The sequence below is a fragment of the Cervus elaphus genome, chromosome 22 (assembly GCF_910594005.1).
Source record: "Cervus elaphus chromosome 22, mCerEla1.1, whole genome shotgun sequence".
Taxonomy (NCBI): domain Eukaryota; kingdom Metazoa; phylum Chordata; class Mammalia; order Artiodactyla; family Cervidae; genus Cervus; species Cervus elaphus.
This window is the reverse complement of record NC_057836.1, coordinates 11,812,990-11,826,966: the sequence shown is the minus strand read 5'-3', so window position 1 is coordinate 11,826,966 and position 13,977 is coordinate 11,812,990. Positions and strand designations below refer to the sequence as shown.

General features: G+C 54.2%; 1 protein-coding gene across 2 annotated transcripts in view; it reads left to right on the top strand.

Moving 5' to 3' along the window:
• WNT5B (Wnt family member 5B) overlaps positions 1-13,508 on the top strand; it is a 78,683-nt gene extending 65,175 nt beyond the window's left edge. For both annotated transcript variants that reach the window (XM_043880663.1, XM_043880664.1), the window contains exons 2-5: positions 110-259; positions 1,285-1,532; positions 7,422-7,714; positions 12,178-13,508. In XM_043880663.1, coding sequence (XP_043736598.1) covers positions 183-259; positions 1,285-1,532; positions 7,422-7,714; positions 12,178-12,636 — 1,077 coding nt within the window. In that variant the 5' untranslated portion in view covers positions 110-182 and the 3' untranslated portion in view covers positions 12,637-13,508. The remainder of the gene's footprint in view (positions 1-109; positions 260-1,284; positions 1,533-7,421; positions 7,715-12,177) is intronic.
• Positions 13,509-13,977: the final 469 nt, after the last annotated feature.

Genomic DNA, 13,977 nt, shown 5'->3' with positions numbered 1-13,977 from the left:
GGTGAGAAGGCCAGGGTGGGAGTGAGGCTGGGGGGAGGCAGACCTTTCGGGGGAGCGGGGTCTCCTGGTCCATCCCACACTGATTCCCCCTTCCATCTGTTCCCTCCAGGGAGCCCCGTCTCGGAAGCCGTCGGTCCCCGGGGTCATCCTCGGCCCTGGGGGGGGCGGGGCGCAGGCGGACCATGCCCAGCCTGCCGGCCCTGCTCGCCTTGCTGTTCATCTGCTGGGCCCCGCTCCGAGCCACAGCCAGCTCCTGGTGGTGAGTGCGGGGCCGGAGCCCTTCCCAGCCTGGCTCCTCTGGGCGATGGAGGTGGGGAGAAGGGGCCATTCCTTTATAGAACCCCAGAACACCAGACAGCTCTTCCTCTCTCTCTCCAGCCCCAGAGTTAACATGATGGCTCCCAGAGGATGAAGGAATAGTTCATCTGGCTTCTCTGGTCCTGGCTACAGTCCTTTCTCCCTGTTCCCCCCCTCTCCGCCCCCATCTCCATGGCTTGTTAGAAATAGCTCTTTTGTTGTTAAAGGATCAATAAGAATATTGATTTTTTTTTTTCCTTCGGCTGGTGAGGAAAAGGAGACTAGGATTCCCGGTTTTTAAGTCTGAAAAACCGCATGAGGGATTGACGGGACCACATGTGGCTTCCTTTTGTGTTTTTAAGATGACTGTCATTGCTAGGCGCACAGGGAAACGGCAGGCACCCCCCCCCCACCCCACCCCCCGCCGCTGTTTGGTCTGGGCTCTGCTCTCTTCTTGCTCAGCTGGCAGATCCATAGCTCAGCATTTTATTCTATGAGCCAGGGGAGAGCCCTAGAGGGTGGGCTCAGGGGCTGTGGGGGTGAGCGGGAAGTGAGAACTTTGAGAGTGTCTGGCCCTGTATGTAAATCAGATTCGACTTTAAAGCCTAAGGGGAATTCTCTTTGAAGGCCTCGGTTGCTTTCCACACACATCGCACACTTGGGCCACAGTGGCCTCAACACTCCTGCACAGAACCCTGTGCCCGCCCTGCATATTTGCCCCACTCTCCTAAAGGCTGCTCCCGTCGCTGAGCACCCTTCCCCCTCTGGTCACTTGGATCCAGATGCTCAAGGCGGTCTCAGGCATTCCGTGTCTTGCGTGTCGCCTGCATCTGTGCCTCGGTTTCCCTTTGAAAGCAAGGACTCTGTTTGCACTGACTTTCCTTCCCAAGCCCTTGGCTCAGGGTCCATCCTCTGGGAGGGGGTGGAGCTCTGGGCCTGCTGCTGCCCCGGCCAGCGTGCTCACCCCGGCCCTCCCTCTGGCTGCAGGTCCTTGGCGATGAGCCCAGTGCAGAGACCTGAGATGTTCATCATCGGAGCCCAGCCCGTGTGCAGCCAGCTCCCGGGGCTGTCCGCTGGCCAGAGGAAGCTGTGCCAACTCTACCAGGAGCACATGGCCTACATCGGGGAGGGTGCCAGGACGGGCATCAGGGAATGCCAGCATCAGTTCCGGCAGCGCCGGTGGAACTGCAGCACCGTGGACGACGCCTCCGTCTTCGGGAGAGTCCTGCAGATTGGTGAGTGGGGTGGGCTGGGACCCGTGGGCAAGGAGGGGGTCTCCAGTGGCGGGTGGTTGGCTGGACCCCAGTTTCCCACCCAGCTCCAGCAGGCAGCCGGCGGGCAAGGCCTTGATCTAGGGGTCAGGGTCCGCGTTGAGTTCGAGCACGTTGAGAAGCCCACCCACCACCAGTGTCCCAGTTTCAGCTCCAGGGCCTCCTCTGGAGCTGTGGGCAGAGAACACAGAATTGCAGCCCTGAGTGTCTACGGAGTGTCTCTCTTCCTTTTGGACTCAGAGAGAGAGACTTTGGGTCAGTTTGGTGATGGCTGTCATTAACCCAACCCAGATCTAGTCCTGGCCTTTTCATTTGAAAGAGAATGTGTGTGAAAGTGGGGGATGGGCAGACTGAAGGAGGAAGATGAGCGCCCACCTACCCCTCCCCGAAGCCCTCTGCCTCCCCCCCGACCTGGATTCCCAGATCTCCCTCTCCAGCTCCTGGCCCAAGATTCTTTGGCTGCCCTATTGCTTAGATGGAGGTGTGATCTGGGGTCTAATTGTTTTAGGTCCTTTTGAAATGCAGTCCTCCCCTCCCTGGCAAGAAATTGAGAAATCCGGCCCTATTCTACTGGGCCTTATCCCCAGGGCCATAAAAGAAAGGTGTTAGAGCTTCAGGTCCCGGCTCACATTCTCCCAGAACAGCTTCCCTCTAAAAGTGACATTCTGGAGTCCCCCTAGGCTGTGTTTCTGGCAGGCAGTGAGCAGGGCAGCTCAGGCTTCTCTGTGCCTCTGTTGTGGAGCCCCTGCATCTGGCCCACGTGGAAAAAGTGAGGTTGGGAAGCACACTTGGAACGTTGCTTCTCTCCTTTGAATATCAGCTTGAGGTCTGTGAACGGAATGCTCCTGAATTCCTGTAACCCTCCTACTGGGCAACTTTCCCAAAAGAATGCACCTGGGGGTCAGGCGGGCTTCATTCATAGTTTATCCTTGTTCAGTCACTCCTTTGTGTGACTCTTTGCTACCCCATCAATTGTAGCACACCAGGCTTCTCTGTCCTTCACTATCTCCCAGAGTTTGCTCAAACTCATGTCCATTGAGTCAGTGATGCCATCAGCTTCAGCATCAGTCCTTCCATTGAATATTCAGGACTGAGTTCCGTTAGGATTGAGTGGTTTGATCTCCTTGCAGTCCAAGGGACTCTTTATCAGTTCTTCTCAAATAGTCATTTCTTCCTGGTGGGTATCTGGGTCAGCCATTCTCCCTGCCCACTGCATCTCAGGTGAGGAAACTAGAATGGCCCAGGTATGTTGCAGGCAAAAATCTTGGCTTTCTCTGCCCACCAAAGCTGTATAAAAAATACGGAGACAGAATTTGGAGGAAATAGAAAAGAGGCTTTAATTCTCAGCCGGCAGAGAGGGGAACATGGTAGGCTCATACCTCAAGAATTATGCCCACCCATCAATTCATTTCCTCGCCAAAGGTATAGAGAGAGGCACCCCGTAGTCACTGCCAGGGAACTAGTATCTCTTTGGGACGGAGTGAATGCCTGACATTGGCCAGATTCTGTTCAGTTCATGTAGTTTTGTCATGTGAAGACCAAAAAAGTGAGGCTTTGCTTTAGGGGAGAAGGGGTGTCGGGATCACAGTCTCCGTGGAGTGTGCAGTTTGCGTGGAGAGGGCTTCCCAGGTGGTACTAGTGATAAAGAACCCACCTGCCAGTGCCCGAGAGGTAAAGGACATGAGTTTGACCCCTGGGTCAGGAAGATACCTGGAGAAAGAAACGGCTACCCACTCCAGTATTCTTGCCTGGAGAAACCCACTGACAGAGGAGCCTGGCGGGCTACAGTCCATGAGGTCGCAAAGAGCAGAGACACAACTGAGCGACTTAGCACACACGCTTTCGCCAGTGAAAGCAGACACCAGTCTCTGTGCCCTGTTCTGTCACAGACAGAACCCTTCTGTTGTCCTTGTTGTCACCGTCCCCTTCTGCACCTTCCCTGCAGGCTTATGCTGCCTGGGAAGGTGGGCCGAGGCTGGGTTCTGACGGGTCCTCTCCGTGAGTCTGGCGTGGTGGAACCTCCCCTTAGAGCCACTGCAAGCATCCACCACCAGAGGGCAGCAGAGCGCCCTGGAGGGCGCCTGGCCCCTCACCTGGAGGCACCTACTGGGTGGCCGGGCAGCTGTGGGACAGAGGGCGTGATATTGTCCTGCTGTCTCCCTGTTGAGCGGAGATGCACCGTCTCTCAGGAGCTCCATGGCTGCTGGTTTATCAGCCTTTATCCTCTGAATTGTTTCACACATGGGCTTCCTTGGTGTCTCAGATGGTAAAGAATCTGCCTGCAGTGCAGGAGAACCAGGAGAATCCCGTGGACAGAGGAGCGTGGTGGGCTACGGTCCACAGGGGTCGAAAAAAGTCAGACACACCTGAGCAGCTAAGCACACACATAGAGCTGTCCCCACACTGCTCATCCACTCCGAGGTCCCCAGTTACCTGCTTGCTGAGAGGCAGCACGAGGTCTGTTCCGAGGCTCACTTGAGACTGGTGTGCTGCCCCATTAGGGTGGAGTTGCCTGCACTCCAGGGCCAGTGATGCTCCAAAACAAAGGAGGCAGAGTGACCGGGGGAGATGCCAAGTGGAATCACTGGTGGGTGATTCACCAGCTACATGTTGGGCTGGGACCCTCAGGGCCCTGGTGTCTGCAGTAAACGCCCAGCTGCAGAAAACATTGTTTTTAAAGGCAGTTCTGAGAAGGGTGACTCAGCTCTGCAAAGTGCGTTTGCTAAAAAAAAAAAAAAGGAAATCAGACATATGTAACTTAGAAAAGAGAAAACATAAAAGGCATATTCATTGTTTTCAAATACTGAAGGGCTGTCAGATGGAGGAGGGATTAGCTCCAGCAGAGGGAAGTGGTAGGAAGGCATCTTTCAGCTTGTTCTGGGAAAGAACATTCTGGTGATCAGTGTCATTTAACAAAGACAGACTGGGTGGCCTTGGGAACCCAACCCAATTCTTCAAGTGTTAGTGTTAGATGCTCAGTCTTGTCCGAACTCTTTGTGGCCCCATGGACTATAGCCTGCCAGGCTCCTCTGTCCAGGGGATTCTCCAGGCAAGAATACTAGAATGGGTTGCTGTTCCATTTTCCAGGGGATTTTCCTGACCCAGGGATGGAACCCGGGTCTCCTGCATTGCAGGCAGATTCTTTACCATCTCAACCAGGGAAGGCCCCGATTCTCCAAGGCAGGTTGTAAAAGCAATGCTCCTGACGGAGCGAGTGTAGGTCTGGTCCAGCTTCAGATGGTATCTGTCCCGGGATGCCAGGTAGGGTGTCAAGGCCCGTTTTAAGAAGATTTCTCAGACATGACTCCCTCAAAGTGGGATCCAGGACCCCTCCCAAAGACCTCTTGGCCATCTTACCATCCTGGGAGCTCTCACAGTCTGACTCCCCGGTCCCATAGATCCTGACTCTGGCCGCAGTTCACAGGGGCTCCAATGTCAGTCCCAAAGGCTGGTCCCCGTGTGGCTTCCTGTATCACCTGGCTTTCCTGGTGCTGTTCTACTCCATATCTGACCAGAAGTCGGCCCCTGCTTAAAGAAGCAAAACTGATTCGCCCTGTGTGTTCTGGTGGCAAACTTCGCTGTGTCCTGCCCGACCATCCAGAAGTAAGGTCAGGTGGGAGATCGCACTGGATCTAGCAGTGACTTCAGACTGCCTGCCTCACCACCTGCTAAGACAAGGTTGTGGGATGGCCACCTTTGACCCTGGAGGCTCAGAAGAGGGGGACATGGGGAGCAGAAGAGTCTGCCCAATTAAAAAACATTTTTTTTAAAAAAGGGACTTCCTTGGTGATCCAGTGGTTAGGGCTTCATGCTTCCACTGCAGGGGGCACAGGTTTGATCCCTGGTTGGGGAACTAAGATCCTGCATGAAATGCAGAGCAGCCAAAAAGAAGAAAAATTTTTTTAAATTTCCAGAAATGTTGATTGTTTTAATGTTTAAATTTTTTAATTTTCTAAAAAAATTTTTAAAAAGTTGAAAATTTTATTTAATTTTCCAAAAAAGAAGATTCTGCCCAGTTTCCTAACTGAATCTCAGATCCTTGCTAAGAACATCTTCCCTGTCTCCATATCTGAGTCCATACGAGTATGATTTGTTATTTCTCATAATGACTTTACTGAATATAATGCACATTCCATACAATGCAGCATTTTAAAGCGTACAGTTCAGTGTGTATTCAGCAGGCTGTGCAGCCAGCCAGGATGTTGTCACAGCCCTATGGAGACACCGCACTCCTGTTCCTAGGCGTGCTCCATGTCTTCTCCCTCCTCCCCAAACCCCAGACAACACTAATCTTTCTGTCTGTATGAATTTTTATACTGTGGACATTTCATATAAATAGTAGTTGTAGTTAAGTCGCTAAGTTGTGTCCGACTCTTGCAACCCCTTGGACTGTAGCCTGCCCGGCTCTTCTGTCCATGGGATTCTCCAGGCAAGAATACTGGAGTGGGTTGCCTTTTCCTTCTCCAGAGGATCTTCCCGACCCAGGAATCCAACCCGGGTCTCCTGCACTGCAGGCAGATTCTTTACTGACTGAGCTATGAGGGAAGCCCCATTCATATAAATGGGGCCATATAACATGTGGCCTTTTGTGTCTGTCCAATGCAGGATACAAAATGTGAAGGGCTCACTTCCCGTTAATACCTCAAGGTTCATCCATGCTATAGCCTGTCCCCAGTACCTCGTTACTTTTTATGGCTGAATGCTATTTTACTGCATGTACAATACCACCTTCCGTTTACCCATTCATCTGTGTCGCTGATGGTCATTATGGGTTGTTTCCACCTTTTTAGATAGTATCAATAATGCTGTGATGAACATTCACGTATAAGTTTTTCTGTGCACACATGTTTTCGTTTATCTTGGTTATATTCTTAGGAGTTGAAGTTGCTGGGTCACGTGGTAATTCTATGTTTAACCTTTTGAGGAGCTGCCAGACTGTTCTCCAAAGCAGCTGCACCATCAAACGTTCTCACCAGCAGCACGTGAGGGTTCCGGTTTTTCCATGTCCTCATCAACTTGTCACTAGTCGCCTTTTGGATGACAGCCTTCCTCGCGGGTGTGAAGTGATGTCCTGTGATTTTGATTTGCATGTCCCTGGTGGCCGAGGATTATTTTTATAAGCGTTTTTATTGAAGTAGAGCATACATCATACGGCCCTTTAAGTGGCTTGCTATAGCGATGCATTCTCTACAGGGAATGATCTGGACGTTTAGAGAGACTGTGCGGAGGGTCTGTGGAGATGGTACCCCAGCGCTGTCGGGTGGGAGGCAGCAGGGACCTTGGGAGACAGAGGGAAGCGACTGGGATGATTCTCGTCATTGTGATCTGGCTCATTTCTACTCCTGGTCTTGGCCACTGTTGAGCTAGGGCATGCACCTGTAGACAGGTGGGTGAGTTTAGCTTGGTGATGCAGCGATAGACAGATGTGTGAGTTTACCTAGGTGATGCAGCCGTAGACAGGTGTGTGAGTTTAACTAGGTGATGCAGCCACAGACAGACAGATGTGTGACTCGTGGAGGGTTAGAAGCAGGTCTGTGAGGGAGAGATGAATGCCAGGTTGGAGTCACACTGCAGGTCCCATGATCCCTACCCAGTCTCCTTCCAGCTGGTCCACAAACGTGTTAATCCCACTCTCCGGTCCATTCAGGCCGGCCTATATAGGAAGGTGCCGGTGGGTAAATTTCTTCTGATGGGATGAGGTGCTGGCTGGGGCTGAAGGAACACTTGGGTTCTTGGTCCAGTTGCTTTCTAACCCTGGAGCCTCGGCAGTGGGAGATGCCCCGCTCCTGGTGCGGGCCCGGGCAGCAGCGGGGAGCCTCACCTGTCCCCTTGTCTGTCTGTCCCTGTCCGCAGGGAGCCGGGAGACGGCCTTCACCTATGCCGTGAGCGCGGCCGGGGTGGTGAATGCCATCAGCCGCGCCTGCCGTGAGGGCGAGCTGTCCACCTGCGGCTGCAGCCGGGCCGCGCGGCCCAAGGACCTGCCCCGGGACTGGCTGTGGGGCGGCTGCGGCGACAACGTGGACTACGGCTACCGCTTCGCCAAGGAGTTCGTGGACGCCCGCGAGCGGGAGAAGAACTTCGCCAAGGGCTCGGAGGAGCAGGGCCGCGTGCTCATGAACCTGCAGAATAACGAGGCGGGCCGGAGGGTAAGCGATCCCCGCCCCACGTGTACCTGGAGGGTGGACTCTGCCCGCCCCGCTCACCTCAGTGGCTTGCTGGCCACCAGGACATAGGCAGTGACCATGTAATCCCCCTCCCCACATGCACCCAAACTGTAGACTCCCCCACCCCCATACACACCCAGACGGAGGACCCTACCTGCCCCACACACACCTACAACATTGGCTGTTCCTGGGCTGTGCTGCCTGCTGCCGGCTGGTCCAGGAAGAGAGGAGTCTGACCACAGAGATTCTTACCTGTGTGTGTGCTTTAACCTGAGTGGAAGCGCAGAAGGTGGCCTTTGAAGGCCCAGGCTCATCAATCTCATATAGGATGTAAGGGCTTCCGAGCCTCAATTTCAGTGGAAAGTAACAGATAGGTTTTGGGGAGCTGGCTTTATCCTATGTGCGGAGTGCTCTGGGGTGCTAGGCTTCCTGAATGGCTGCTGGAGAGCTCTGTGCCCATCTGCGTTACCTGCTCAGGGAGCCCCCAGGCTCCAAGCACACGGCCTGCTCCTCTTTCCCGGGCAGGGTCTGCTCTGCCAGGGGCTAGAGGGCTTGCTCAGCTGGAAGCTCTGTCTTTTGGTGGTCAGGTGTCCATTGTGCATCCAGGTCCCCCTGGAGAGAGGTGTGAGGCCCCTGTGCTGGGTGGCGGGAGATCCTTCTGGTCCCCGACCTCTCGGGAAAGCACACAGACCTCTCTCTCCGGGAGAGCTGTCCACACCCAGGTCCATGTCAAGCCCAGGCAAGGTACTTCACGAGACCAAAGATGAGCCAGTGAAAAAAAACAGAAACAGCAGTTTTTGAAGGAGAAATAAATTCAGAAATTTAATGTTGGTTCATTGGTGATTCAGTAATAGGATATGGATATACTTCTTAAAAAGTGTTTCTGTATTAAATTTTTTTAAAAAAGTTAATTCATGTTTCACAGGAGCACATGTCAAACAGAGGGACTGGAATCGCCTCTCATATGACTTGGGGTCCCTGGTGTTGGTAGGATGAAGTACCCGTGTGTACACTTAGCACGGTCACGATCTGACATCAGGTCAGGATTAGACTTGGTCATTGCCCAGCATCATGTCTGCAGAGTCCGTGTTCAGAGGCTAGTGTTGTTTAGCCAGGTGTGGATGTCCATCTGTGGTGAGTCCGGAGTCCAGGCCATGGCTCTGATCTGTGAACCTGGGCTTAGAGACCAGTGCTGTTCTGCTCCACCCGTCATTTGTGAAGCTTCTTCCGTCTGTTCCACCTCCTCTCTGCCAGTCTTTGGGCATCTAACCTGGTTGATAAAAAGAAACAAACAAAAAAAATGTTCAGTCTTCACTTTGTCTCCTAAATGCCCCAATTCTACCCATTTTTCAAGATCCCAGTAAATACCACCTGCAAGTGTTGTGTTAGTTGCTCAGTCATATCTGATTCTTTTCGACCCCGTGGGCTATAGCCCACCGGGCTCGTCTGTCCATAGGATTGATTCTCCAGGCAAGAGTACTGGAGTGGGTTGCTAATCCCTTCTCTAGGGGATCTTCCTGACCCAGGGATCGAACCCCGGTCTCCTGCATTGCAAATAGATTCTTTACTGTCTGAGGCACCAGGGAAGCCCAGATGCCTCCCACCATCTTTGCATCCCTTGTGGTCCGTGGTATTTGTGTCTGGAGGGCGGTCGAGCCTTTCAGACGTGCTTCCAGTTCCTCGCCTTCTCAGCTGCAGTTCCCGAGGACCCGGGGGCCCTGGGCCCTCTGCTGTGCACTTTAGTGGGTGGGCGCATGTGACATCGCAGAGGAAACTCCCCTGGGCCTCCTAGCAAGAGGTCACAGGAAGGAAGGTTTTCCTTCTGTGACTCTGTTGCAGAGGCAGAGGGGACCAGGCGTCTGCCCTCATCCGGCCTTGTCAGTCGCATCTTGACCCCACTTCTGCTGGCTCCTCATTTCATCACCCTTAATTGTTTGTTTGCTTTTTCCAGCCCTTATCTCTGCTTCGCCCTCCATCTGCGCTTCCCACACCCTCCCCGGCTTCCTCCGTCTGCTCCCCGTCTTTGGGCCCCCGTCTTGTAGGCTCCATACCTCTTCACAGCCCTTTATCTCTCCCCGGCCTCCATCTGCTCCAGGTGGGGACCTTCTGTCTCTCCTGTGTTCTCATCCCACCTCCAAGGAGCAGGCCTCCTCCATCAATCACCTCCCACTTCCTCACACCTACACAGAACCTTCCTCGGGAAGGACTGAGTACTGGCAGGGATGGGAAAGTCCCCGGACTGCTATTTTACAACTGGATTTTTTTTTCAAGTAGGTTATCTAAGCTCTGACATCTTGATGCAGAGTAAACCTTGGGGACACTTAGCGAGAAATTTCTCTTGCCTTTGAGAGCCGCCAGTGACCCCATTTTACATACTGAAGTCCAGAGCAGTGGGTTGATACCACCTTGTTACTGCAGGGCCTCTGAGCATTTTCTAGATGAAAACTGCCCTATCCTTGTGACATCCTGCCAGTGACCCAGCTCAGCCACACTGTTACATGTGGAAGGGGCGGGGGGTGCTCTGCTGGGGGCAAGATAGAGAAGAAGAAAAACTGTCACACATGCTATTGCTTTTTCAGTTACCAGCAAGGCCAAAATCCCCTCCCCCTTCTATATGAGCAATGGTGAAATATCTAAAATACAGGCATTACTGCCTCTGTGATGTCTTTCTTCCTACAGGAATGAGAATGAACGTTGAAATAGCGAGGCTCAGTGGTACTCTCCCTTCCGGATTTGTTTTACTGAAATTCCTGTCCCTTCCCCAGAGCCTCCCCGACTCTCTTTCCCCAAATCCCCCTGAGTGTTTGCTCCCCGCGGAGATAGATGCTATCCGGCCTCCTCCCCCAGTCACTTAGGGTAGGTACACAGCTTTAGGCTCTTAATGTTTCCTCCTTCTCCTAACAGTGCTGGGTGCTGGAAGTCCCTCTCCAAACCGAGGACCATTTCCAGGGAATGTCAGGCTCCAGCTCAGACCCCGGGGGATCAGAGCCATAGGGTGACTGCAGGCGCTGTCTTTGAAGTGCGTGTAGGAATGGGGGGTCACTTCTGCCTTCAAGCCGCCAGCCAAGTGCTCGGGGAGGGGCCTGCTCACCTTCTCCATCCTAAACCCTTTTTAAGCCCCAAGGTTGGGGTGTACTCCCTCCTGGGTGGTCCTCAGTGTCTCCACCCTAAGATAGGGGGGGTAGTCCCACACCAGAAAAAAATTGGGAGGAGTCCTGGTAGTCGTAATACGAGCTGATGGTGTGGAAGCTCTTGCTTGCACCTGCAGTGGTCCCTGCTGAATAAAGACACAATCTGGGGACCCTTGAAAAGAAAGCTGAGAGGAGCCCTTGACAAATGAGTCCTGCCTGCGTCGGTGACAATAGCCGTGGCAGAAGAAAATGTTGGGCGGCGGACCTGCATCTTTATCCCACCATCTGCACTTCTGGGATGGCTGCCAGGGCCGCTGGACACAATGCGTCCGTATGCTTTCGCTGAAAAGCACTTTGTGAGCAGCTTTCTGGTCCGCTCCTGCTTTTTCATTTGGGTCTGGGGTAGCCCACGTTCAGTCCCCTCCCGCTGCTGTGGTTCAGTGACTTCTGGGTGGGTTTGTTTTCCCAGCATCACCCTCCCGGATCCGTTGTCCTGTGGCAGAGGGCCTGCCCCATCTCCCCCCATCACAGCCACTCCCAGGGGGCGTCTTGTCACAAGTGTGCTGTGGTTTATGGGGAGGTGCCCGACGGCTCTGCAGAGCTAATGACCCACTTAACCCAGAAAAGGGGAACGTTTAATTCCTGGGGGACTTGGCAGGATCGGGGAGAGCTTGTGGCCAGACAGGGTTTCTGTTGTAGGCTCCTGGTACAGCTGATTCTTTTTTTCTGTCTTGGACTCTGTATTGCGTAGAAGCTGGACTCATTTTGTTGGTTTTTATTTGTTTGAGACATTGATCAAGATAGAAATAACCTTTTTTCTTCCCCTGATGGTAACAATGACACATTTCAATCCCAACTGGATAACACAGAAAGGAGCTTCCCTGGTGGCCCCCCCCTGCCAGTGTAGGAGACGCGGGTTCGATCCCTGGGTTGGGGAGATCCCTTGGACGAGAAAATGGCAACCCGCTCCAGTATTCTTGCCTGGGAAACCCCATGGACAGAGGAGCCTGGCTGGCTGCAGTCCATGGGGTCAGACATGGGGTCAGTGACTAAACAACGACAAAGTAGAAAGGGTGAGTGCTGTTCAGAAGCGCATCAGACGTGGGCATCACCTCCCCGCGCTTTTCTATGTGCCGCTCCTTCCCTGTGCTTTCAGTTTGGAGAGACCTTTGAAAGCGGCTGGAGAACCCGCGCCTCTGCATGCACCCACCCCGCCAGCCCCCACCTGGACTCGGCCTGTGGTGACCCCAGCCGGCCTCCGGGGCATCTCTTGTCGGGACGTTCTTCTCATCTTTTCCTCTCTCCCCTCCGCAGGCTGTGTACAAGACGGCAGACGTGGCCTGCAAATGCCACGGCGTCTCGGGGTCCTGCAGCCTCAAGACCTGCTGGCTGCAGCTGGCCGAGTTCCGCAAGGTGGGGGACCAGCTGAAGGAGAAGTACGACAGCGCGGCCGCCATGCGGATCACCCGCCGCGGCAAGCTGGAGCTGGTCAACAGCCGCTTCAAGCCGCCCACCCCCGAGGACCTGGTGTACGTGGACCCCAGCCCGGACTACTGCCTGCGCGACGAGAGCACAGGCTCGCTGGGCACGCGGGGCCGCCTGTGCAACAAGACGTCCGAGGGCCTGGACGGCTGCGCGCTCATGTGCTGCGGCCGCGGCTACGACCAGTTCAAGAGCGTGCGGACCGAGCGCTGCCACTGCAAGTTCCACTGGTGCTGCTTTGTCCGCTGCAAGAAGTGCACGCAGGTCGTGGACCAGTTCGTCTGCAAGTAGCCGGGGCCGCCGCCCGCTCCTCCGAGCCGGGCCCGGAAGTCTACGGGATATAGATCTATATAAATATATTTTATATTTGTATAAAGGAAAGGCTGGACGGTAAATAATTAAAAGAAGACAACAGAAAGGAGAAGCTTATTTAAGAGACGCTGGAGATCTTTGAGGATTGGGGTCTCTGCTTCCAGTGGGTGGGACGCGGGCTTTGTCTCCTGCCCTGGCTGGGACGCGGGCTTTGTCTCCTGCCCTGGCTGGGCCTCTCTAGAGGTGGGGACTTGGGAATGTCCACAGTCTACCCAACGAGGCCTTGAGGACAAAGAGAGTGCTTGGAGGGAGAAGTGGATGGCATCTGGATTCCTTGTTGGGTGGGTGATGGCCCTGTGACCCTGGTTGCCAAGCCAGGCAGCCCCTTGGATGGTGATGGGAACACAACTTCACCCCTGGCATCTTCTGGGTCTCCAGCAGAACACCGAACGCTTCCATGAGAGGCCCAGCGCCTTCTCACGTATTCGTCTGTGTGTGCTTGCAGAATCCACAGTTTCAGGAAAGAGGACAGGCCCCTTGTCACCTCTGATGGCGGGCCAGCTCCTCCCCTGACTCCGGGACCCATCTATCCCGCGAGAGATTTTCTCACCACAGGGTTCACGGGATCCCACCTTGGCTCCCACAGCATCCGTGCCCGAGCTGCAGAAAGCCAGGTGGTGCCCAGTCAGGTGCTCGCACTGGGCTCCCGCACCACCGGGAGCGGACGCTCTGATACTTCCCTTGGCCCTGCCTGTCCAGGGAGGCCTGGGGCAGGCCGGGGCCTGCTCCTGGCATGGGCTCGGCTCTGCCCCGGATATAGTTCCCTCCAACATTAAACACCCTCCACTGAAGCTTCTATCTCTTTCCTTATTTGGACACGTGGCTCCTTTTTAGTTTTGATCCGGTCCTCGGAAACCTGCTGCACGGTACACACACACACAAGAGGGTGAGGGGATGGGGATCATTCAGAGCCCTGGTCTGGGTGAGAGGGATGGGGGAATGTCATGAGAATTAATAAGGTGACGCATGTATGCCTGCCCCCCAAAGGCAACTCAGGGATCAACCATGGCTGTTAACTCTGCTGTTCTGAGCAGAACTCAGAGATTGGAGGTTAAACCTCACGTTTGGCCCCTCTTCCCCATTTTACCTTCCATCCGTCCTCCTGGGCTCTTAGATTTGCACGGGTGATGGGGATGCTCTCTGCTGGCTTCTCTGTGTCACCATGTCTGGTCCAGGGGCCAGAACTCCAGCTTTGGAGTATCTGCTTGTTGTTTTTGTTCAGTCGCTCAGTCGTGTCCAACTCTCTGCAACCCACAAGAA